Source organism: Microplitis mediator, chromosome 1, assembly GCF_029852145.1.
Source record: "Microplitis mediator isolate UGA2020A chromosome 1, iyMicMedi2.1, whole genome shotgun sequence".
Taxonomy (NCBI): Eukaryota; Metazoa; Arthropoda; class Insecta; order Hymenoptera; family Braconidae; genus Microplitis; species Microplitis mediator.
Window position 1 is genome coordinate 8,031,225 of NC_079969.1, and position 25,723 is coordinate 8,056,947.

General features: G+C 30.3%; 2 protein-coding genes across 2 annotated transcripts; both read right to left on the reverse strand.

The window, feature by feature from the left end:
- On the reverse strand, nucleotides 1-5,422 carry LOC130669494 (odorant receptor 46a-like). The gene is made up of 4 exons (XM_057472437.1): nucleotides 5,032-5,422; nucleotides 4,550-4,948; nucleotides 1,251-1,455; nucleotides 1-138 (listed from the first exon to the last, which is right to left on the reverse strand). Exons 1-4 carry the CDS (start codon nucleotides 5,388-5,390, stop codon nucleotides 76-78), a joined length of 1,026 nt encoding a protein of 341 aa, XP_057328420.1. The 5' UTR covers nucleotides 5,391-5,422; the 3' UTR covers nucleotides 1-75.
- Nucleotides 5,423-6,793: 1,371 nt separating this feature from the next.
- LOC130662913 (uncharacterized) lies at nucleotides 6,794-25,494 on the reverse strand. Its single transcript, XM_057461885.1, has 16 exons — nucleotides 25,089-25,494; nucleotides 24,607-25,005; nucleotides 24,337-24,541; nucleotides 22,831-22,986; nucleotides 22,703-22,749; nucleotides 22,364-22,380; nucleotides 19,350-19,713; nucleotides 18,868-19,266; nucleotides 18,598-18,802; nucleotides 16,538-16,693; nucleotides 16,406-16,451; nucleotides 9,811-10,189; nucleotides 9,329-9,727; nucleotides 9,059-9,263; nucleotides 7,434-7,589; nucleotides 6,794-7,349 (listed from the first exon to the last, which is right to left on the reverse strand). Exons 1-16 carry the CDS (start codon nucleotides 25,445-25,447, stop codon nucleotides 7,302-7,304), a joined length of 3,540 nt encoding a protein of 1,179 aa, XP_057317868.1. The 5' UTR covers nucleotides 25,448-25,494; the 3' UTR covers nucleotides 6,794-7,301.
- Between the last annotated feature and the right edge of the window lie 229 nt (nucleotides 25,495-25,723).

The following is a 25,723-nucleotide window of genomic DNA, read 5'->3' on the forward strand; positions in this document are numbered from 1 at the left end:
TGAAAGTTCAATTAAGTGACCGCTGGTAAATCTAATTGGTAAACTAGCCCGGGTTTTCATTATCAACAAATCTTTTTAACTCCTAGTTGTTAGAACTTGCCAATCCATATTGTAAATTGCGAAATGTATTCCTGAACTCTGAAATAATTGTCCTAGTTAATAATAATGTAATTATATTTCATATTTCTTAACGCTCGAAATAAATTTAAACATAATTGGTTGCTTTCTATAAATTAGCGGATTTCCAAACACTGACTTGGCGTTTAATTTTTATAATAAGAAAAATAATTGGATTTTTGTAGCAGTCTTGGCGAGTCGAAATATTAAAACCCCATCTGATGAGCCTTGTAGAGCCTGAACCTTTTGATGTGGGCATTTACTGACTCGATTTGAAAACTTTTTTCAACCTAACTCGCCTGAAATTCGGGTAAGGAGAAGTAAACTAGGGTTTAGTTCAAAGTTTAATACTCTGTTTCATTCTAGTACGTCTTAAAAAAGTTCGAAAAAGAATGAACCAGGGTTTAATTTGAAATTCAAGACTCTGTTTCAACCTAAACTAGTCGAACCTGTAAATTTTTGTTTAGGATGAAAATGGGATTAAAACTTAGAAACTATTTTTCTTGTAGTAATGATAAGAAACTAAAATTTAAAAAAAAATACAAGAAATTAATAAATAAAAGATAATAGAATAACTGAATAATGACTTTAATGATTGAGTTAATAGAAATTCGAAAGTACATAAAATATTTCATTTTCCAAGTCAAAAATGTTGATTGGCTTGATTACACTGATATTGTGATAAATTATATGTAAAATTGTTAAGAGTGACAAGTATGATGAAAATTTTACTCAAATTCTTTTGAATCAATTGGTTTTAATCAAAACCCTTTCTCAACCTAACTCGCCTGGAAACGAACATGAGTAGGGCCAAAAGGGAGTTTAAATTTAAAATCTCTTTCAACCTAACTCGTCTGAAAACGAATGTATGTAGGCGCTTCTGGACTGAAATAGGGTTTAATTTCAATACACGGAAAAAAAAATAGGTGCTGCAACAGGATTTTATCCTGTCGCTCCCACAGGACTGCGCCCTGTTGCGGCACCTATTTTTTTTTTCCGTGTGGAGGACTCGGGATTATTTTGATCTCGAAATTTTTTAATTTCTTTAAAGCATTGAAATGAATTTTCGAAATATATAAGGGGGATTTATTAAATCCAAAGTTTTCGATTAGTAAAAATATTGAATTGCATACCTCTATTATTATTTCGTTGCCATACCAACAGAATAAATATATTTGCGATAACATACATCCAAGATAAAGAATCATAAATATGAACTCCGGGCTCATAAAAACAAGCTTCGTTGATGATTGAACGCTCAGACAAAGTACCAAACAACTAAAAGAGTATTGCATGAATATTATCGGCGCAAATAAATCATTGGACTGTTGTGAAAACCTGTGTTAAAAGGAAAATGTTCATCAGCAGTATATTGAGTGACAAGCGATGAAGCAAAATATAAATGGCGACTGGGTAAAGTTGTCTGACTTTACTCGTGCCTGCATTCATATTTTTTGCAGTCTTCATCACCCGTAGTATTTATTTAAAATATCTTCCACATGAAACTTAAAGTTTCAATGATTGAGACCGGTCAGTGCAACTTAATTTCAGGTTCATCATGTAGGAAGTTATCAATGTTCTAACACCGAATGGCAATCAAGACGAATTTCATTTATTTATACATAAAAGCGGTCTTTTATTTTGACATATGACGTACTTTCATAGCATTGTCTTAAGCATTGTCAAATTACTTGACGAAACTCCTTCAGCAAATTTCTGGACGAAAATTCAAACAACCCCTGAAGAAAATGGATATCGAAAGTAATCTTTCTGCGGAGTTCGTCGTCTTACAAGAACGGTTATCAGATAATTTCGTCCAAGCTTTTCTCTGAAATAAAGGCCCTAAGCGCAAAATAAAGACACGGACCCAATGCTTTACTCTATGAACTAGCGAAGTGCTCTTCAATTTTTTGATAACTTCCATTTGTTTACGAGAAAAACTTAGACAAAGTTTCCATTTACTGTACAAGTGCAACAAAGATAGTACCGTCAATCCACTTGAGTGCAAATGAAGAAACAAATGAAAACACGTCTTAAGATTCTTTCTAAAGATTTACATGGAAAAATCAATATAGTAGTGGCAACTCTCTGGAATAGTAAGGTAAGTGACCCCTCTATCGGCCGGTTAAGCGTATTTTTTTTTTTTCGAATTAAGAATTAAAATATAAAAAACCAATTCATGTATAAAACAGTGATAGAACAAAGCTTATACATTTAACTTCAAATTAAAAAAAAATATATGCAAAAATATTTATAAGAAATTAAATAATAAATGAAAATAACTTCAATTCCTGATGTCCCCTCTATCGGCTTGCCTAGACCCCCTTATCGGCCACCTTTTAGATAAAATTTTAGCTGATCGGATGTATATAATTTATTTACATCTATTCTAAATATTTATATTTATTTTGAAATATAACTTCATCAATTTGTTCATTTATTTTGACATTAACAAATTAAATTGACTATTTTGCATATAAATGCTGATAACCTCAAAAAAAAATCGGTCTGTCAGTTGACCCTGCGGGCCAGCCCCAAAACTTCCCGCTGTTTTCGAGCTCGCTGAGCTCGAAAACATTATTGTGAATATATTTTCGAGCTCTTCGAGCTCGCAATTACTTTTGTATGCCATTTTTTTGTAAAAAACCATTTTTTAGCATTTCTTTCTTCCACGATATCTCGCGAACGAATTAACCGATTTTGATGGTTGAGGTGGCAATCGACGTGTTTTATCAAGTTCTAAAGCTGGTCGAATTTTGAAATTGATTTATTCAGCCGTTTTTGAGAAATTTCAAAAAAACCAAGGAAAAAATTTTTTTTGAATTCTTTCGTCAACGGTTTCTCTTGAACGAATAAACCGATTTTGATGGTTGAGGTGGCATTCGACGCGGCTTATAGAGTTTTAGAGCTGATTAGATTTTGGAATAAATCCATCGAGCAAATTAAAAGTTATCCAAATAAAACATTTTCGAAAAAATTTTATTTTTGAAATATCTCTGAACGCACCCTACCGATTAAGTTCAAATTTCTACGGCCTCAAGACATTAACAAGCCGCGTCGAATGACACCTCAACGATCAAAATCGGTTCATCCGTTCAAGAGTTATGAATATTTACATACATACATACGTACGTACGTACGTACGTACACACATACATACACTCGGACATCATCGTGAAATTAGTCAGGATAGCTTCCTAGGACCTCGAAACGTCGACATCTGATGGAAATTCGATTTTCGTAAATCGGACCGAAACCAATAACTTCCCGAATTTTTGAAAATTTACAATTTTCTTAGCGGGAAGTTAAAAAAAACTAAGGTGGCCGATAATGCATACAGAGGTAATTTTCTTGTATCTATGTTCTGCCACCCTATTTTTAATATAAATTAGGCAAAAATCATAAAATTTTCAACTCCTAAAATTACTATGAAACAAGCTAATAAGATTACAAAAAAAAAACGGACTTTTATTGTTATTTTTAATTAGTAATCGGTTATTGAAAAAACAAGAATACTTAACCTACCTGATAAGAAATCACCAGAAATCGCATCTGACGCGCTACTATTTTTTTTTTAATTATAAAATGAATTTTTACAATAATCAAAGTATGTTTAATCTAAACTAGTCTAGTTTTGCTTTTTTTAAAAAAACTATTTACGCATGAATGCGTACTTATTGTGGAAATATATCGATTTTTCGACTAAGTGGCCGATAAAGGGGGCCTGGCCGATAGAGGGGCCACTTACCTTACTTAGTACTTTTTGTAAAAAAAAAAATTTCAGAAAGTACTGTATGCTATTTAGACTGTATCCGCTACTGTCTAGGATAGTACTGACTACTATCCAGAGAGTGAACCCTGTAACCCTTTCCCCAAGGTTACTAGAATAGTTCTAGTAACCTTGCCTTTCCCGAAAGTGTGTATCGAAATGTATCAGTGTGAGCTCTATTACTATGGAGGTAGCGCCAATCAGAGTTCGTTGTTAAGGCTGTGTAAGTAACGGTTTAATCGTAGTAGTGCATGCATGCGCCCCCTTCTACTATTTTTTTCTGCCCCTTCTCAACAGGCTAGCGCTCTCTCGCTTTAAGACGAAGACGTACGATTCAAATTGAGAGTAGGGACTCAAGGTCAACCGGGAAAGGGTTAAAAATCCGATAGATTCTTATAGCTGAATGTATAAGGCCCTATACTTAACTATAGCACTTCCCACAGAACTCATTCATTCTTATAAAATCTCTATAGAAATTGATGAGAATCTATTGGACTCTATGAGTTTTTCTGAACAGAGAATTCACGATTTGTCACGGTATTAGCCTAGTTTCGCTTCACCCAAATTTTGACTAAAGGAATGAGCATTGAAAGTTTTAGTTTCAGAGCAGATGTTTGAAAACAATTGTTATTATGTTATTAATTTTATTAAAATAAACTCAACTGTAAAATTATCCAGTGATGATGAACGCATTGTTTGATAAGTTTATGTTCGCACTCTCTTCTTGTGCAAACCGAGCCATTAATTTTATTATTAAGTTTTTCTTCTTCAATCATTTCAACAAAGTTCTCTAGACGATTTTTCAAAATTTTTAATTGACAGCAATTCTGTATCATAGTACCATAAATAACCGAGTCAAAGGAAAATCCAATCATTGCTGTAAAAAAATGTGCAATAATTTGATGAAAATATGCGATCCAAAATCCAGTACTGTTGGTATGGTGATAAGGGAACCATCCACTAATCGGAAGCGTTTTTGTTGGAATATTATTGAATATTGAAGCACTAGTTATGACAAATACTGCAATAAACACCATACCTCCGTATTGGTTGATGATATTTCTATGGTCAAACAAAAAGACCTTGAACAGAGACATTAATTTCAAAAAGTAATATTTTAGGAAAGTAGAAAAAATCATACAAACTTCGCTTTTTGATCATACGTGAATTTAATGTTAGCTTCTCTAGCGCATCTTACTCTGCAGACATTTATGTCCAATAGTGCAATGATATTTATTATTTCATTACGTTTTACTTTAAGAAGAGCTAGTTTCGAACAGACTACTATTAATGTAAAGGACATTGACGTATTATGAACAATATCTTCGAAATTTTCCGTGTAAAATAAATCTATTATACAAGACATACAAAATGTGCTTATTGCTAAGGTAATTGTAAGTGTATATATATCATATAACTTTCCTTTTATACTTGTGCTCCACTCGAGTGGTTTCCATCCGCCCAAGTACTCGAGTATCGTGAAACTGTAGAGAAGAGTTTTCATGTTGACTCGACGAATATTTGTTTAACAGTGAGGGGTAGTGTTACTAGGGGTTCATAACTTACAGAAATATATAATAAAATATCAAGGGATAGAGAAAGTTACGGCTAAACGTTTATGAAAATTACTATCTAAAGAAAATGTCATATGTCTATGAATAAATAATGACTTTCTATGCGTAGTAGATACAACCGGTTTCCTATTCCTTCCAACCCTTTTTCTATTGCGACTTTTGTTCTTAAAATAAGAAACGAATATTTCTACCCCGTAATCAGAGACAGTATAGCAGAAAGATCGATGCGTGGTATAGATGATATTTATTATAATGATAGCTTTCGACATTCGACGTATTCAGTTTTTGTCTCCGACACACGACAATATTTAACTCTATCATTTTATTGACTTTCATTTCCAGAATTTGACTTCCAAGGGTTTGTATTTATTTTGTTACCGTGGAGACAAAGTTAAATTTATATTATCCATGTATGACACTCATGTACATATTCAGGATAAGCTCGTATATATCAGATGAAATGTAAGTTTTGCAGAGTTTATTCGTACAGAATGTCTTCTAGTGTAATATTATAATACCATATACATTTAGTATATAAGATTCAGTATTGCAACGTAACCGAGTGTTTAGCCATCAATGAGTGTCATTAACAGTAGAAAATTCTCGAAATTTGTTCTACAGAAAAAGTTGGCGGTTCAAATATTAGTTTTTGAATAATGAAAAGTTTATCTACTTTATTGAGGTTTTAAAAATTTGAAATCTTTTCCAGTGTCATCCTCTATGATACATTTTACTTTCTGAACATCAATCAGTGAAAAGTATTTCAATCAGTGAATATTCATTGCACAAATAGACCCAAGATTTGCCGGACTTTTCGATGATCTATTTTAAGAGAGCTTAGATATATGTTAACTATTCTATGGTGATTCTGTAACTACGCAATACTTTAAGTAGTAATACAACAATTTGCTACAGAAAATGAGAGTGTGTTCCACCCTCCCCTATCTCATTTTGCCTGGCCTTTACTTCTCTTCTATACATGTCTACAGTTATTACATATTTATGAAACTCTCCGATTGTGAGTGATTTTAAAATTTTTTTCCTGAATTTAATACTTTTACCTATTGACATTACGTGCGTGCCACTTTTCGTATATTGACTCAAATGTGTATTATTGTTAAATCTGAATATATCTATGTTACATAGAATCTTTCACCTCGATCAGGAGGCTGTCTACATTCAACGACTTTTTTATTATACGATTTCGAATTAAATTTCGTTAATGACTGAATGCTGACTGTATTTTATAGATGCAAGTTCAAGTAATTTAACAAGAAGACGAATTGCTTTTTATAACACAATATATTTCTTGTCTTTAAAGTACATACCAATTTTTAGGCAAAACATATAATCAAACATGTTTGAGAGATTCCATATTTTTTCTTCCTGGAGAACTTCTATTAGATTTTGTCATGGTAGTTTATAAGTTACCCTAACGGACCCAAATTACGGTAATCCACCGTAAAATACTGTACTCCACTGTAAATTACGGTAATTCAGTGATCCACCCGAATTTTTACGGTAGATTTACCGTATTTTGCGGTAAATTTGCGGTAAAAATGCCACAGAATACGGTAAGTTACCGTAAAATTCGGGAGATTTGCCGTAATTTACGGCAAACCCACCGAAATTAACCCATTTACTGTAAATCTACCGTAGCTTGCCGTAAATTACGGTAAATCTGCCCGTATTCTACGGAAGATTCACAGTCATTTACGGTAAATCAGGTCTGCTAGGGTAATGAAAACTTTAGGTTCATATCTTGATTAATTAACTTTTAATCGATGTGTTGCTAAATACTAATACCTAATGTAATACTGATAATTTTTTTATAATTTAAACTATTTTTGATGAAGAAGATTGTACGCCGAGTAAGAAAATTTAACGAGCTAAAGAACAAAAAATATGAAATAATTAAATTATATTATCAACAGAGATGATTAACTTAATAAAACAAAAAAAAAAACACAAACTTTAGTGAACGAATCTAAAGAAAGTTCTATTAAGTGTCCACTGGTGAATCTAATTGGTAAAATAGCCCGGGTCTTCATTATCAACAAATCTTTTTGACTTCTAGTTGTCAGAACTTGCCAATCCATATTGTATATTGCTAAAGGTATTCCTGAACTCTGAAATAATTGTCTTAGTTAATAATAAAATAATTATGTTTCATATTTCTTAACCCGTATGAAAATAACATATATGGTCAAAATATATGATAAATATCAGAAAATATATGTGGCCAATTTAACTAAATTTTCTAATATATTTTTTTTTATGTTAAAAAACATGATATTCATCATATACGAGTCCGTATATGTTTAGCATATATAAAATATATATGTCAATCATATACAAAAAATACATTTTTATCATATATGAAAATATACATTCTTGTCATATCCCGATGAAAAAAGATTTTATACAATTGTATAAAATTATATACAAAAAATTGCCCGATTTAATTGTATACAACTGTATAAAAATTGTATACAGTTTTATACAAATTATATACAATTCTATACAAATTGTATACAATCCTATATAATTATATACAATTCTATATAATTGCGATATGTAGAATTGTATGTAATTATATAGAATTGTATACGATTTGTATAGAATTGTATACAATTTCTATACAAATTGTATACAATTGGATCGGGCCATTTTTTCTATCCAATTATATATAGTCTATATATAATTACATATAGTCTATATATAATTGTATAAAATCTTTTTTTATCGGGATACGAAAACTATATATTCATCATACAAAAAAATATATATTTCTATCATATACGAAAAATATATTCTGATTATATATAAAAACATATATTTATATTGTGTATGGAAAAAAAAATTATTTATTCGTATGACCAACTCCAATTAAATTAGATCTAAATTTTAATATACTCTTTAAATTGCAGTCAAAATTTTCAAAATTAGTTAATTTTATACGAATATATAATATACTCATATACATATACATACACCGAATAAAATATATGCTTAAATATAACAAAGAAAATATATGGTGCCATACAAATATAAATTATATGCTACCATATATTTCAGTTCATATAAAAATTTTATATTTTGTAAATATAAAAGGAAATATATCAATACAACATATTATGAGGTAAATGTAAATGTATATATAGCTTAATATAAACAACATATAAGTTACATATATGGAATACATATATTTAATACTGTATATAATTTCATATTAAATCGGCCAAAATCTCTATATGATTTTTTATAATATATCATAAATTTTTTTGATGTAAACATATATGATTTCATATATTTTAACCATATATTATTTTTTCATATGGGAACGCTCGAAATAAATTTAAAAATAATTGGTTGCTTTCTAAAAATTAGCAGATTTCCAAACACTGACTTGGCGTTCAATTTTTATGACAAGAAAAATATTTGAATTTTTGTAGCAGTCTTGGCTTCAAATTTCAGATTTATTTTGATCTCGAAATTTTTAAATTTCTTTAAAGCATTGAAATTAATTTTCGAAATATAGAAAGTAGAGTTTTTATTAAATCCAAAGTTTTTGATTAGAACAATTTGAATTGTATACCTCTTGTGTCACTTCATTGCTGTACCAACAGAATAAAAATATTTCCGATAACATACATCCAAGATAAAGAATCATAGAAATAAACTCAGGACTCATAAAAACAAGCTTCGTTGATGTTTGAACGCTCAGACAAAGTATCAGAGAACTAAAGGAGTATTGAATGAATATTATCGGGCCAAATAAATCATTGGACTGTTCTGAAAAACTTTATTTAAAAGGAAAAATAGTTAATGAAACAATTCCAAGTAATATTGCTTAAATATACTCAACTGTAAAATAATCCAGTGATGATGAATGCATTGCTTAATAAGACGACGTTCGCTGTCTCTTCTTGTGAAAACCAATCCATCAGTTTTGTTATTTAGTTTCTCTCCATTAATAATTTCTACGAAATTCTCTAGGCGATTTTTCAAAATTTTCAATTGACAACAATTTCGTAAGAAAACACCGTAAATAGCGGAGTCAAACGAGAATCCAAGCATAGAGGTAAAAGAAAGTGCGATTATTTGATGAAAATATGCGACCCAAAATCCAGTACTGTTGGTATGGTGATAAGGGAACCAGCTATTGATCGGAAGTGTTCTTGTCGGAATATTATTGAGTACCGAAGCACTATGTATAACGCATACTGCAACACACACTGAACCTCCGTACTTTTTGACGAGATCCCTATGGTTAAACAAGAATACCTTGAACAGAGACATGAATTGTGAAAAGTAATATTTTAAATAAATTCGAAAAATAATACATACTCTTCTATTTTTGTGTACTTCGATTGTATGTTTGCTTCTTCAGCACATCTGACTTCGCAAATATTCACGTCCAATAATTGTAAGACATTAATTATTTCATTACGCTTCACATTTAAGAAAATAAGTTTCGAACAGCCGATTATAAATGTTAATGACATTGACATATTTTGAACAATATCTTCGAAATTTGTTGTGTAAAATAAATATATTATACAAGACATGCTAAAAGTGACCAATGCTAAGGTAATTATAAGTGTATATATATCATATAACTTTCCCTTTATACTTGTGCTCCACTTGAGTGGTTTCCATCCACCGAAGTACTCGAGTATCATGAAACTGTAGGGAAGAGTTTTCATGTTGACTCGACGAAAATTTATTTAACAATGAGGGGTAGTGTTACTGGAGGTTCATAACTTACAGAAATAGATAATAAAATATCAAGGGATAGAGAAAGTTACAGCTAACGTTTATCAAAATTACTATCTAGCGAAAATGTCATATGTCTATGAATAAATAATGACTTTCTATGCGTAGTAGATACAACCGGTTTCCTATTCCTTCCAACCCTTTTTCTATTGCGACTTTTGTTCTCGAAATAAGAACCGAATATTTCTACCCCGTAATCAGAGACAGTATAGCAGAGAGATCGATGCGTGGTATAGATGATATTTATTATAATGATAGCTTTCGACATTTGACGTATTCAGTTTTTGTCTCCGATACACGACAATATTTAACTCTATCATTTTATTGACTTTCCTTTCCAGAATTTGACTTCCAAGAGTTTGTATTTATTTTGTTACCGTGGAGACAAAGTTAAATTTATATTATCTATGAATGACACTCATGTATATTCAGTGTATGCTCGGATATATTGGATGAAATATACAATAAATTTCGTAGAGTTTATTCTTATTGAATGTCTTTATGTGTAATATTGTATCAACATACCCATTCGGTATATGAGATTCATTCGAGTGTCAACGTTTAATAATGTTATCATTTTTTTTTAAATGTCATACTATTGTGTTTTTATTTGCGCGTGTCTAAGACACACATCAGAGTTATCTATTAACTACTCTATAATACTTTTGTGGTCAGAATTTTTTTTTAGTTTTAATGCAACTTATTTTTCCCGCCTTCCATTTCTCTTCTCCACATGTCGACAGGTTTTTATACTTTCGAAACTCTATGACAGTAAAAAAGAGTCTAAAATTTTTTTTCTGAATTAACCCTTGAAATCCTACTGTAAAGTAAATTCATCTATAGTTATCGCTAATTAAATTTTTTTAATTTAGCCCAACATATCAGGCTTGGTCAGACATAGACAGGCATAATTATGTTGAATCAATTTATACCGTCAGACATGATCATGTCGGTTTATGGTTAGTCAGACGAATAATTTGAAAAATTCGATTCGATTTGATACAAATAGTTTGTTAGTTCGAACTATTCGCGCACCCCTAGGGTGAACGTTTGAAAGTGACTGGTCGCTAGTTCCCGCATGGAAAATGGAAATATATATAAATGGAAAATATATGCAAACATATATGTGTTATATATGTCAAAAATATAAAAATATATGTTACTTATATGAAATATATATTCTGACATATTTTTTTTTTGTCGAATCGAGTCGAATAGTTAGATTCGATTCGATATTCGAATCGAATATCGAATAGTTCGAAGCATTCGAAAGATTCGAATAGTTCGAAAGATTCGAATAGTTCGAAAGATTCGAATAGTTCGAAAGATTCGAATAGTTCGAAAGATTCGAATAGTTCGAAAGGTTCGAATAGTTGGAAAGGTTCGAATAGTTCGAGAGGTTCGAATAGTTGGAAAGGTTCGAATAGTTCGAGAGGTTCGAATAATTCGAAAGATTCGAATAGTTCGAAAGATTTGAATAGTTTCGAAACTTTACTGAATCTTCGGTAAATAGGGGAGCCTGGGGCACGAATGCCCCCCTCATGCGGGGTAAACGGGACCACTCGAAAAAAAATTTTTTTTTTCGTTTTCCGTCAAGTTAATTTTTTTTAGTGGTCCGTTTTACCCTACATATCACATATTGGCCTAAAATATGATAAAAACATTACAGAGGTCATAACTTGACGGAAAATAAAAAAAAATTTTTTACCTAATTTTTGAGGGGAGCATTCGTGTCCCAGGCCCCCCTATTTACCGAAGATTCGGTAAAGTTTCGAAACTATTCAAATCTTTCGAACTATTCGAACCTTTCAAACTATTCGAACCTTTCGAACTATTCGAACCTTTCCAACTATTCGAACCTCTCGAACTATTCGAACCTCTCGAACTATTCGAACCTTTCGAACTATTCGAACATTTCGAATCTTCGAGGCAAATCTCGAATCGAATTTTTCGATTCGATTCGTCTCGAATAATTCGAACTTTCGAGTATTCGCACACCCCTACTAAATATGTTTACTTATATAGCCACATATATATCTCCATTTATATAGCATTTATTTATAATATATAAATTATATATTTTTAATTTTATGTAAGCATATATATGTTTTCATCTACGCATACATTTGTCTGAAAATTTAGTTGACATATTTTTTTTTTGCCCACATATATGTTATATAGGTGACATATATGTTGCATATAATTTTCACGTATATATTTTCCCATGCGAGCTAGCTCCGTTACATTAATCAATCGTCCAACTGCGTCAACAAATTGGCATCAAGTCTTTCCATACTCTGACGTCAGTTTGCAACCATGTGACTATTGGGAACAAGACCAAAAATTCAGATCTATTTGTTGAAATGGGAAAAAATCTTAATTTTTCCAATTTTAACCAATGAAGCTGTCGGTAGAAATTGGCAGATGCATATACATTCAAATTTTTAAGTGATGAAATAACTTATTTAAGATTTTTGTAACATGAATTTATTTTTAACTATCATCTGTCGATACACAACTGATTTATCTTTAGGAATTTGATACAAGATATTATATTGCGTGACAAGGCTGAAATAAGTCGATTTAAAATGAGGGTCAAGTTAAAGTTGAAAGCCCGTGAGCTGACATCACCCGACTCTGAAATTATATTTTCTCCTATGCCACGCACTATATTTTTCATATCACCTGCATTGATACTGGATCGTTCAAATGTCTAGAGCCAGTCGCACTAGGTTAATTTCTGACTGATAGCGTGGCAAAAAAATTATACTGTATTTTGAATATGTGAATTCAAGTAATTTAACAAGAAAACAAATCGCTTCTTTACAACTTTTGCCTTTTAAGTACAATATTCGAGCGTCCTATGGCATGAGTAAAATAGCCCATCCTATCGAAAATTGACTAAACTATAGAACGGCGCATAATGAACCGGATGTTCGACTTTCCAGCATGACTTTCCTGCGCTGAGAAATAATTAGCCATAGGAAGTATATACGAATCACTGAGCAATCATAGTTCATTTTAGAAAGAAAAAGATAGTGGAAGCCTTGTCTCTGTATACTCCTAAAATTGTCCCAACAAAAGAGTATTGCTCTGGTGTTTTTGGTTTTTACTCCCACCCTGAGTGTTTTATGTAGTAAATGTTCTCCTAATTGTCCTTCTGCATGTGTAGTTTAAAAATAACCGGACGTGGGAGCAATTTCCGAGGTTCATTCTGTCTTTGAGAGAAGATTACTGCTTTATTTTTTCACTCACGCAGGCGCATTGCAATAATATGTTTGTTATTCTTAATCAGACCAAAATGGTAACCTGTGATTTGTACCTTCTTCGAGTTTCATTGTTGGACTGGCAGAACAGACATTGGAACTTCAAGTTCCAACGCAGATGGTATAAATATATATATGAGATTCAGGAAAATACTACACTGTTAAAAATTTCTATTGTAATTTTACAAAAATTGTATTGGAAGCTAATAGGCAAAACATTTAGCCATAATTCAAGTTAGGTATTGTAATTATACAAAACATTTCCTACTGTATTTGCTTTGGAATATTACAAAGTAATCATAGTAATATTACAAAACTTTTTACAAGGGTTAGTCTACTAATTTTACATTGTGAGTTTTGTAATTTTACAAAACATATGAAGCTCTGTTAGATTAATGATATTGTAAAACAGTTTTGTTATTTCACAAAACATCTAGATGCTTTCTTTAAAGTAATTTTACAATATCATTTTGTAATTTTACACACATTTTTTAATCAGCCAGATTTGTAAAATTACAATATCTCTCTTTGATTTTACAAAACATCTAAATGCTTTCTTTGAAGTAATTTTACAATATAGTATTGTAATTTTACAAACATTGAACATGACCAGATTTTATTTAATTAAAAAATAAAAAGCAGATTGATTTATTTTTTTCATTTTTTGTTTAACCATTTTGGCGATGCTGGGATTATTAGGTATGCGAATAATTGAATTTCTAATTGTATGAGAAATTCTTAATTCAGAGAAAAAACGCTATACACTTATTAACGACCGCACACGAATTAGTGGGATTCGAACCCGGGACCCTACAAACGAAAGACCGACGCTTTAACGACTAGGCTACGCAACCGACAGTGACTACCGAGTTTAGTGATACACTACATAAGACTTCTTTTATTTTTTTAGAAGTTTTTATTAACATTTTTGATTTCAAAATGTAGTCTGAGTCAAAAAGAAAAACATTTCAATACGATTCATGGAACTAATTGTAGAGAAAAGTATTATTATTACTAAATATATTTAAAAAAACTTGAGTATCACATTTTTATGTTTGTAATTCTTTAATTATTAATATTATTATTATCGATGTTTTTTTTTTATTTACTTACTTATTAACAAATTTTTTTTTCATCATATAAAAAAGTTTATGTAGAAACAATTCTTATTCATTGATACTCAGTCTTCAAATTATGTAGCTATCATAAATTTCTTTATTCAACAATAATTTTAATACTAACCAATTTAGCTTCTGTAGCAGAATTTGTTCAGGGTCACTTTTATTCGTAAAATATCGAAGATAAGTTGATTCAATAAAACAAAGCAGACTGGATCATATTGTAATGAAGTAAATGAACGCAGACTACCGGCATCCCATGCCAAAAAAAATATAAGTACATTTTGGATATATCCGCATATACAAACACGTTTGTTCTTAGAGGATCCGATTTGTCCCTACCCTTTTACCCTATTGAAGCGAGGCACAAGAAAAAGTACAATTTTTTTTTTTTTTTTTTTCATTAAGTTTTCTATTTATCACCTGAAAGAACAAAAGTGAAGAAAAAAATTTTTTCTTTTATCATGATTTTTTTCATATTTTTTAAAAATTCTGAAAAAACAAAATTGGGAAAACAAATTTCAAAAAAAATTTTTTTCTTTTTTAGTAATGGATGTCCATCTATAAGTTCAAAATGGATAAGAACAAATTTTTTTCGTTTCTGTACACGTTTAACCCTCTTTTTTTGACTATCCGTATCGTATAGTAACATTACAACTCGATCGTGTTCAATAAATAAAAATGTATGGTAAAATTACAATACACTCGGTAATTCTATGATAAAATTCGCAAAAATAAAATTGAGCTTTGTAAAATTTTAATGATTTGATTGTAATATTAATTACAACATTCTGTTGCAATTTTACTAAGAATTGTAGAAAATTGAAGTACAAGTTTTTTTGTAAATTTCAAACGCTTTTAATTTAAAATCAACGTCCTGTTTTGTAAAATTACAACTCGTGTCCATTAAACAAACATTTATGGTAAAATTACAATACACTCTGTAATTCTATGATAAAATTTGTAAAAAAAGAATTAAGGTTTGTAAAATTTTAATGGTTTCATTGTAATATTAGTTACAATATATTGTTGTAATTTTACTAAGAACTATATAACATTGAATTACAAATATCTTTTGAAAATTTTAAACGCTTTTATTTTAAAATCAAGGTCCTGTTTTGTAAAATTACAACTCGTGTATAATAAATGAAAATTTAGGGCGAAATTACAAGACACTCTGTAATTCTACGGTGAAATTTGTAAAAAAAGAATTAAGGTTTGTAAAATTTCAATGATTTCATTGTAATATTAATTACAATATTTTGTTGTAATTTTACTGCAAATTGTAGAAAATTGAATTACAAATATCTTTTGTAAATTTTAAACGCATTTTATTTAAAATCAAAGTACTGTTTTGAAAATTACAACTCGTGTACAATTTATACACAAAGATAGTAAAATTACAACTCATTTTAGTAGTTTTCCTAACGCATCATGGAAAATTACTCAAATTGTTTTATAATCTTGTATTGACATACATTGATTTGTATTTTTACCACACCACTGCTTTGTAAAAATATTGTAATTTTACAAAAATTTTTAACAGTGTATACTCAACCAATACTTTGACCTACAAGCAAAACATAAAATTAAATATGTCTAAGAGAGTCTATACTTTAGATTTTTGGAGAAATACCATTAGATTTTGTCGTAGTAGTTCATAAGTTAATAAAATTTGAGGTTTATATCTTGATCAATTTACTTTCAAACGAAGTCTGTTGCTAAAAAGTGATAACTAACATACTACTTATAATTTCTTCATAATTAAAACTTATTGAATACTTCTTTGATGAAGAAGATTGTACGCAGAGTAAGAAAATTTAACGAGCTAAAGAACAAAAAGTATGAAATAAGAAATTATATTATCGACAGAAATGATGAATTTAATGAGATAAAAAAAAAAAAAACACGAACGTTAGTGAATGAATCTAAAGAAAGTTCAACTAAGTAACCACTGGTCAATCTAATTGGTAAAATAGCCCGAGTTTTCATTATTAACAAATCTTTTTGACTTCTAGATGTCAAAACTTGCCAGTCCATATTGCAAATTGCTAAATGTATATCTGAACTCTGAAAATAATTGTCTTAGTTAATAATAAAATAATTATATTTCATGTTTCTTAGCACTCAATATAAATTTAAACATAATTGGTACACGGAAAAAAAATTCGACGAAAAATTCCAATATTACTATCGTAATCCTAGACTATACTTTTATTATCTGTAACTTTCAAATATATGATACGAAAATTTACAGTTTGTAAAAGATTTTTTACTATTCACTATCGTAATTTTATTAAGAGCTTGTTGTATAAAATTCAATAAGAAATATGACAATGTTACTATCGTAAATAGTAAAAGAATAAAAAATGAGATTTAATTATAATATTTATTCTTTTATTCTTCCTCTTAATTTACAGTGCTGCCTCTATGTTTTTACAATACAAGTCACAAAAATTACGATAGTTGAATTGTAAATTTTTTGACATGGTATAGTATATGCCATCTGAAGGGTTTCCGTATGAAAGACAAATGTCACAATACCATGATGTGATGCTTGTGTGAGTATATATATATATATACAAATGATGACATCTACTTTGTCTGTATTATTTGTGGTTCAACTATATATATTTATAAATCAGTTTATCTTTATCCACAGTGTAGTGCAGAAATAGAGGTTATTTTTCATGACGTTTTTCGGACAATTGTAAATAAGAAATTTAAAAAAAAAACTGTGCTTTCTTCATTACAAACCTACATAGATTCTGGAATATAATAATTTGGTGGTGTAAGTATAATTTATACTATTCAATTTTTATTAAACTGAATATTCTGTGGGTATTAAAATTATTTATCTGGACATGAAGTTTATTTTTATAAACAATTTAGTAGTATTATGTGGTCATAGGATAAATGATTCTAAATGAATGAAAATTTATTTTTTCTAATAAATTCAATTCTCCTAATTTTCTTACAGGATATTCTTCATTTGTCGACAATAACCTCAAATTATGGACATTTAAAGTTTCTTTATGGATACTGAAGTTAGCAGACGCCTAATAATTTTTGGATTTTTTTAAAAATGATAAATTATAGAAAAAAAGTATTCGAAAAAATTGCACCTATGGTTTTTTTTAATTTTCTACATGTGCGTATTTTGAATACAACGAAATGAGTTATTTATTCAAAAGGAAAAAATTATAATACTTTTGGAATCTGATGTAATATTATAACTTATAAAGTTAAAATAATTAATAATAAATTTTATATATACCGAAAAAATATATTCGAAAAAATATTAAATAAATATTTTATTATTACTACTTCAACATGTTTTATTTTTATTTCAAGATTGTATTTTCCTTCTCAATTTAACTGTTAAAAAAAAAAAAAAATTCCAAATGATAAATTTTTCTTTTCTATTAATTATAAGTTCTACTTTCTTAAGAAAATATATTTTACTCCATTGACTTCTAATTATTATTTTATATTTAAAGAAATTCTACATTACCGACTCATTCATTTTACGATAGTTGTATTAGAATTTATGTTGACGCAAATTGTATAATTTACTCTATAGTATCTGATTTTTTCTTTCAGGTAGTAGTATAAATTATAAAATAAAAATTACGATAGTCTATTGTAAAAATTATTATTGAAAACTTATAGTCCAGCGTTACAATACTATATAATGAAAATTACGATAGTTAAATCGTAAAAAATCCGTGAATTTTTTTTCCGTGTAGCTTTCTAAACAGTAGCGGATTTCCAAACCCGGAATAGCTGTTTAATTTTTATAATAAAAAAAAAAAATGAATTTTTGTAGCACTCTTGACTTCAAAGTTCAGATTCATTTTGATTTAGAAATTTTTACTTTCCCATAAACCGTCGAAATGAATTCCCGAAATATATAATGGAGGATTTTCATTAAAATTAAAATTCATGATTAGTAAAATTGTGGAATTTGATACCTCTAGTGTTACTTCATTGCCATACCAACAAAATAAAAATATTTGCAACAATATGCATCCAAGATATATGACCATAAATATAAACTCAGGACTCATAAAAACAAGCTTCGTTGATGATTGAACGGTCAGACAAATTACCAAAGAATTAAAAGAGTATTGGATAAATATTATCGGGGCAAATAAATCATTGGACTGTTGGGAAAACCTGTATTAGAAAAAAAAAGATTTTCATGAAACAATCATAAGGAATTTTATAAAAATATACTCAACTGTAAAATAATCCAGTGATGATGAATGCATTGCTTAATAAGATGACGTTCGCTGTCTCTTATTGTGAAAACCAATTGACTAGTTTTATTATTTAGTTTTCCTCCATTAAGTATTTCCACAAAATTCTCTAGACGACTTTTCAAAATTTGCAACTGACTACAACTTCGTAAGAAAACACCGTACACAACGGTGTCAAATGCGAATGCAATTATGGCGGTTACAGTAATCGCGATCGTTTGGTGAAAATATGCGACCCAAAATCCTTTACTGTTGGTTTGGCGATAAGGGTACCAGCTATTGATCGGAAGTGTTCTTGTCGGAATATTATTGAGTACCGAAGCACTTTGTATTAGGAATACTGCCATACACACTGAACCTCCGTACTTTTTGACGAGATCCCTATGGTTAAACAAGAATACCTTGAACAGAGACATGAATTGTGAAAAGTAATATTGTCGATAAATTAGAAGAACAAAACAAACTTTTCTTTTTTATCGTACTTTAATTGAATGTTAGCTTCTTCAGCGCATCTCACTCTGCAAATATTTGTGTCGAATAATTGTAAGACATTTATTATTTCATTACGCTTCACACTAAGAAGAAACAGTTTCAAACAGCCGATGATAATTGTTAATGACATTGACATATTTTGAACAATGTCCTCGAAATTTGTAGTGTCAAATAAATCTATTAAACAAGACATGCAAAAAGTAACCATTGTTAAGTTGATAGTCAATGCATATATATCATAAAACTTTCCCTTTATACTTGTGCTCCACGTGATTGGTTTCCACCCGCCGAAGTACTCGAGTATCATGAAACTGTAGGGAAGAATTTTCATGTTGACTCGACGAAAATTTATTTAACAATGAAGGGTAGTGTTACTGGAGGTTTATAACTTACAGAAATAGATAATAAAATATCAAGGGATAGAGAAAGTTACGGCATAACGTTTATGAAAATTACTATCTAAAGAAAATGTCATATGTCTATGAATAAATAATGACTTTCTATGCGTAGTAGATACAACCGGTTTCCTATTCCTTCCAACCCTTTTTCTATTGCGACTTTTGTTCTCGAAATAAGAACTGAATATTTCTACCCCGTAATCAGAGACAGTATAGCAGAGAGATCGATGCGTGGTATAGATGATACTTATTATAATGATAGCTTTCGACATTTGACATATTCAGTTTTTGTCTCCGACGCACGACAATATTTAACTCTATCATTTTATTGACTTTCATTTCCAGAATTTGACTTCCAAGGGTTTGTATTTATTTTGTTACCGTGGAGACAAAGTTAAATTTATATTATCCATGTATGACACTCTTGTATATATTCAGGGTAAGCTCGGATATATTGAATGAAATATACAATAAGTTTCGCAGAGTTTATTCTTATTGAATGTCTTCTTGTGTAATATTGTATCAACATATGCATTTGGTATGTGAGATTCATTCGAGCGTCAACGTTTGGAAGTGTTAAGAATTGTTATCATTTTTCTTTGCAAATGGCATATTAGTGTGTGTATGTGTGCGTGTCTAAGTGGGGCAGAGCGGCCTCCATGGGGCAGAGCGGCCCCCCTGAAATTTTGACCAAAAAAAAAATTTTTTTTTTTTCGACTAATTACTATAAATCCGATATGTTCGCGCATTTTTACCCCTACGCATGACATTTGGGGCAAAATGGACAAGCCCAAAATTTTGAAAAAGTGATTTTTTCATATTTTTATCGTCAAATTAAAAAAAAATTATTATAATTCTACATTTCTAGCCCTACGCATAACACCTGGGGCAAAATGGACCAGCCGAAACTTTCGAAAAAATTATTTTTTCATATTTTTCGGCCGTTTCTTTATGTAAGAGGCAAATTTGGTCACTAAAAATTTATAAAAATTAAATTTTTTTTTTTAGTTGATAAATTTTTGAAATAAAGTAAAATTATAGAATTGATTTTTTTTTTTATTAAATAACAATTAGTAATTAAGGTAATCGAGAGTGAACGATTTTTTACGCTTTAAAAAATTTTTTTCGAGTAATATAAAACCAAAAATAGTTGTCAAGAGAAAGAAATACATTCTTAATAATGAAAACAATTTAAAAAAAAAAAAAACGAAAAAAAAAATTTTTTTTATCACTTTTTGAAGGGGGGCCGCTCTGCCCCACAAACAAAAAAAAAATTTTTCAGATTTTTGGCAAAATGTCCATAAATTTGTTCAAAATAGGACAAAAGTAAAGTGATCTTATGGTTGCAAGCCACAAAAAATAATAATTGGCTTAGGGGGGCCGCTCTGCCCCACCCTCCCCTATATTTAACAAAATTCCAAATCTTTAAGTGATTTTCAACATTCTGTAACTCGAAGGGAACCGATCTCACAGTGAAAACAAGAAAAGCAAATAGTAGCTTTAGTGGGTTTCCAAAATTTATAATCAGGTTATCGTACAACAGCGAGACAGTTTAGTGTCACCTCGTTGTCGCCCAGGTGACGTCAGTTTAGCAGCAAAAATTGTAAAACCGAAAGTTGCTGTTAGTTGCATTCCCGTAGGCACCCACTGTGACGATTCTCGTCATCATTGTTGAATGTTAACGATAACCAGTAGATAGCGTCTATACGAATATATACAAGCGTGCAGGAGTAAAAATGACGGCAGACAGGCAGCGAATTTCGCTTTCCAATTTTTACTAGCCATCTGACGTCCTTTTTTTTGTTTTTTCTTAAGGTATATATTGTTAGCCCTCGGACCCATCCTATATTCGGCCGCCTGAGTCACGTTCAAATTCAAATTCAAATCAAATTCACTTTTTAAACCAGATAGAATTCACTTTTTGAACCAGGTCGAATTCACAGGTCAGCGACAGGACGTATCTTAGGACCGAAAACCTCACACTTTTTGTGTGAAAAATTGTTTCGGCAAACCCACTGGGATTCGAACCCACCCCTAGTCAGTGATCAAAGTTCGAGAGACTTATGTCTTATACCTTATACTGTTCAACTCAAAAATGTTGAGTAATGAAATAATTTATTTGATATTTTTGTAACATGTATTTATTTTTAACTATCATCTGTCGATACACAACTGAGTAATCTTTATGAATTTGATATAAGATATTATACTGTGTGACAAGGGATGAAATAAGACGATTTCAGTTGAGGGTCAGGTTGAAATTGAAAGCCCATGGGCTGACATCACCCGGAGTCTGAAATCGTAGTTACTTCTGTGCCACGCACTATATTGTTCATATCACATGCATTGATACTGCGGGACGTTCGAATGTCTAGAGCCTGTCGCATCAGGCTAATTTCTGATCGATAGCGCGGCATATAAATTATACTGTATTTTGAATATGTGAATTCAAGTAATTTGAACCGGTAAAGGAGCTTGTTAATAATCTAATCAATTACTAATTAGAGGTTCACAACAAATAGATACAAGTTTTGACGGGAATGAAATAAAATCAGAAACTATTTTAGCGGTCAGAAATTAATGAGTACCTTTCTTAGGGAAAAAACTGATTAGTTTATACCCGCTAAATTGCATTGGTTTAAAATTGGCTTTTTTGACTGCCAAAACAGGCACAGAAACTCAATATTTTGATGCCAATTTTATAAATATATATTGGGATGGTCAGGTGAACAGGGTATTGAAGTTAAATACTCGACCAATACTTTAATATATTTTTGTTATGTGGTAATTCCATTAGACTTCGTCATTGTAGTTTATAACTCAATAGAATTTTGGGATCATCTCTTGATTTTCTTAACTTTTGAATGTAAAGTACTGCTAAATTCTGATGAATAATATAATACTGATAATTTTTTTATAATTTAAACTATTTTTGATGAAGAAGATTGTACGCTGAGTAAGAAAATTTAATGAGCTAAACAACAAAATTTTTCATAAATTAATTACACTATTGAGGAAAGTAGTTGATTTAATATAAAGAAAAAAGAACACAAACTTTAGTGAAGGAATCTAATGAAAGTTCTATTAACTGACCGCTGGTAAATCTAATTGGTAAAATAGCCCGGGTCTTCATTATCAACAAATCTTTTTGACTTCTAGTAGTCAGAACTTGCCAATCCATGTTGTAAATTGCTAAATGTATTCCTGAACTCTGAAAATAATCGTCTTAGTTAATAATAAAATAATTATATTTCATATTTTTCAACGCACGAAATGAACTTAAACAACGTTGGTTGCTTTCTAAATACTAGCGAATTTCCAAACCCGCCCGAGTCGAAATTAAAAAGATGATTTGAGCCTCCAAATCCTACACGAGGGTAAGGAGGTTCAAATCGTCCTTTTATAATATGAATATCCATACATCAAAGAGGTGATTTGAACCTAAACTTGGTAACTTTGTCCACTTTTACCAAGTTTAGGTTTAAATCATCTTTTTAAAAATGTAAAATAAGCCTCCAGAGCCTAAATTTATAGACCGAGAAAGTCTCTCATCGGATCGCGTACAATTGGTAAAGAAACAGAAGAGAAAAGTGGGCCACTAATTAAAAATGGCCGCCTTGATCGAAGAAAATTTGAAATTTAAAAATGACAAAAATAATGTTTTAGGAATAAACGTTTTGTCGTACGATTAAAAACAATGAAATCTAAAATATTAATAATAATAGCTAAAGTTATACGAATAGGCGTTCGAATAGAATAGTACTAAGTCATTCGAAATTCGAATTGAATAATTAGAACCTTTAAGTTTTTAGTATATGATTAATTAATCATTTTATGTGAACAATAAATACGAAGGATGTGCTGGATAACGGAAACTGTCAAAGAAATTGAAAAAACCGCTGAAAAATAATCTGCTGCCGCCGGGATTCGAAACCAAGACCTAACGAATATGAAGTATAACCACTGCCACATTGCTACTCGGACGCTCACGATTAGTTGGAAATATCTTTATCTAGTTAGAACGCAGCTATTGTAACAATAATATCATGCTAAAGAATTGAGCTCATTCGAAATTACATATTAAAAGTATGCTAGGCCTTGGAAGGTTAAATCATCATTTTAAAAAGTTGATTTAGTCCTTTATACGCTTCGTTTAGGGCATTGAGGACTTAAACAGCATTTTAAAATATATGATAGGCCATGGAGGGTTAAAATACCATTTTAAAAAGGTGATTTACTCCTTCATACGCTACTTCTATTAGGACATTGAGGACTTAAATACCATATTACATTCAGCGGCAAGTCAAAGATCAAAAGAACTGAGGCTTCGGAGGTTCAAACTACTTTTTTAATTTTGACTCGGGCAGAATAGCTGTTTAATTTTTATAATAAAAATAAAAAAATTAATTTTTGTAGCACTCGTGACTTCAAAGTTAAGATTTATTTTGATTTAGAAATTTTTACTTTCTCATAAACCGTCGAAATGAATTCCCGAAATATATAAAAGAGGATTTTCATTGAAATTGAATTTCGTGATTAGTAAAAGTATAGAATTTGATACCTCTCGTGTTACTTCATTGCCATACCAACAAAATAAAAATATTTGCAACAACATACATCCAAGATATATGACCATAAATATAAACTCAGGACTCATAAAAACAAGCTTCGTTGATGATTGAAGGATCAGACAAAGTATCAGAGAACTAAAAGAGTATTGGATAAATATTATCGGGGCAAATAAATCATTGGACTGTTGGGAGAACCTGTATTAGAAAAAAAAATATTTTCATGAAACAATCATAAGGAATTTTATAATAATATACTCAACTGTAAAATAATCCAGTGATGATGAATGCATTGCTTAATAAGATGACGTTCACTCTCTCTTATTGTGCAAATCGATCCATTAGTTGTGTTATTTAGTTTCCCTTCATTAAGTATTTCCACAAAATTCTCTAGACGATTTTTTAAAATTTGCAACTGACTACAATTTCGTAAAAAAACACCGTACACAACTGTGTCAAATGAGAATGCAATCATGGAGGTTACAGAAAGCGCGATCATTTGGTGAAAATATGCGACCCAAAATCCACTACTGTTGGTATGGCGATAAGGGAACCAGCCACTGATCGGAAGTGTTTTTGTCGGAATATTATTGAGTACCGAAGCACTGTTTATAATAACTACTGCAATACACACTGAACCTCCATACTTTTTGACGAGATCCCTATGGTCAAACAAGAATACCTTGAACAGAGATATTAATTTTAAAAAGTAATACTTTAGGTAAGTAGAAAAAATAATACAAACTTTGCTTTTTTATCGTACTTTAATTGAATGTTAGCTTCTTCAGCGCATGTCACTCTGCAAATATTTGTGTCGAATAATTGTAAGACATCTAATATTTCATTACGCTTCACATTAAGAAGAATCAGTTTCGAACAGCCGATTATAAATGTTAATGACATCGACATATTTTGAACAGTATCCTCGAAATTTGTAGTGTGAAATAAATCTATTATACAAGATATGCAAAAAGTAACCAATGTTAAGGCGATTGTTAAAGTATATATATTATATAACGTTCCTTTTCTACTGGTGCTCCACTCGAGTGGTTTCCACCCGCCGAAGTACTCGAGTATCATGAAACTATAGGGAAGAATTTTCATGTTGACTCGACGAAAATTTATTTAACAATGAGGGGTAGTGTTACTGGAGGTTTATAACTTACAGAAATAGATAATAAAATATCAAGGGATAGAGAAAGTTACGGCTAAACGTTTATGAAAATTACTATCTAGAGAAAATGTCATATGTCTATGAATAAATAATGACTTTCTATGCGTAGTAGATACAACCGGTTCCCTATTTCCTCTGAACCCTTTTACTATTGCGACTTTTGTTCTTAAAATAAGGACCGAATATTTATACCCCGTAATCAGAGA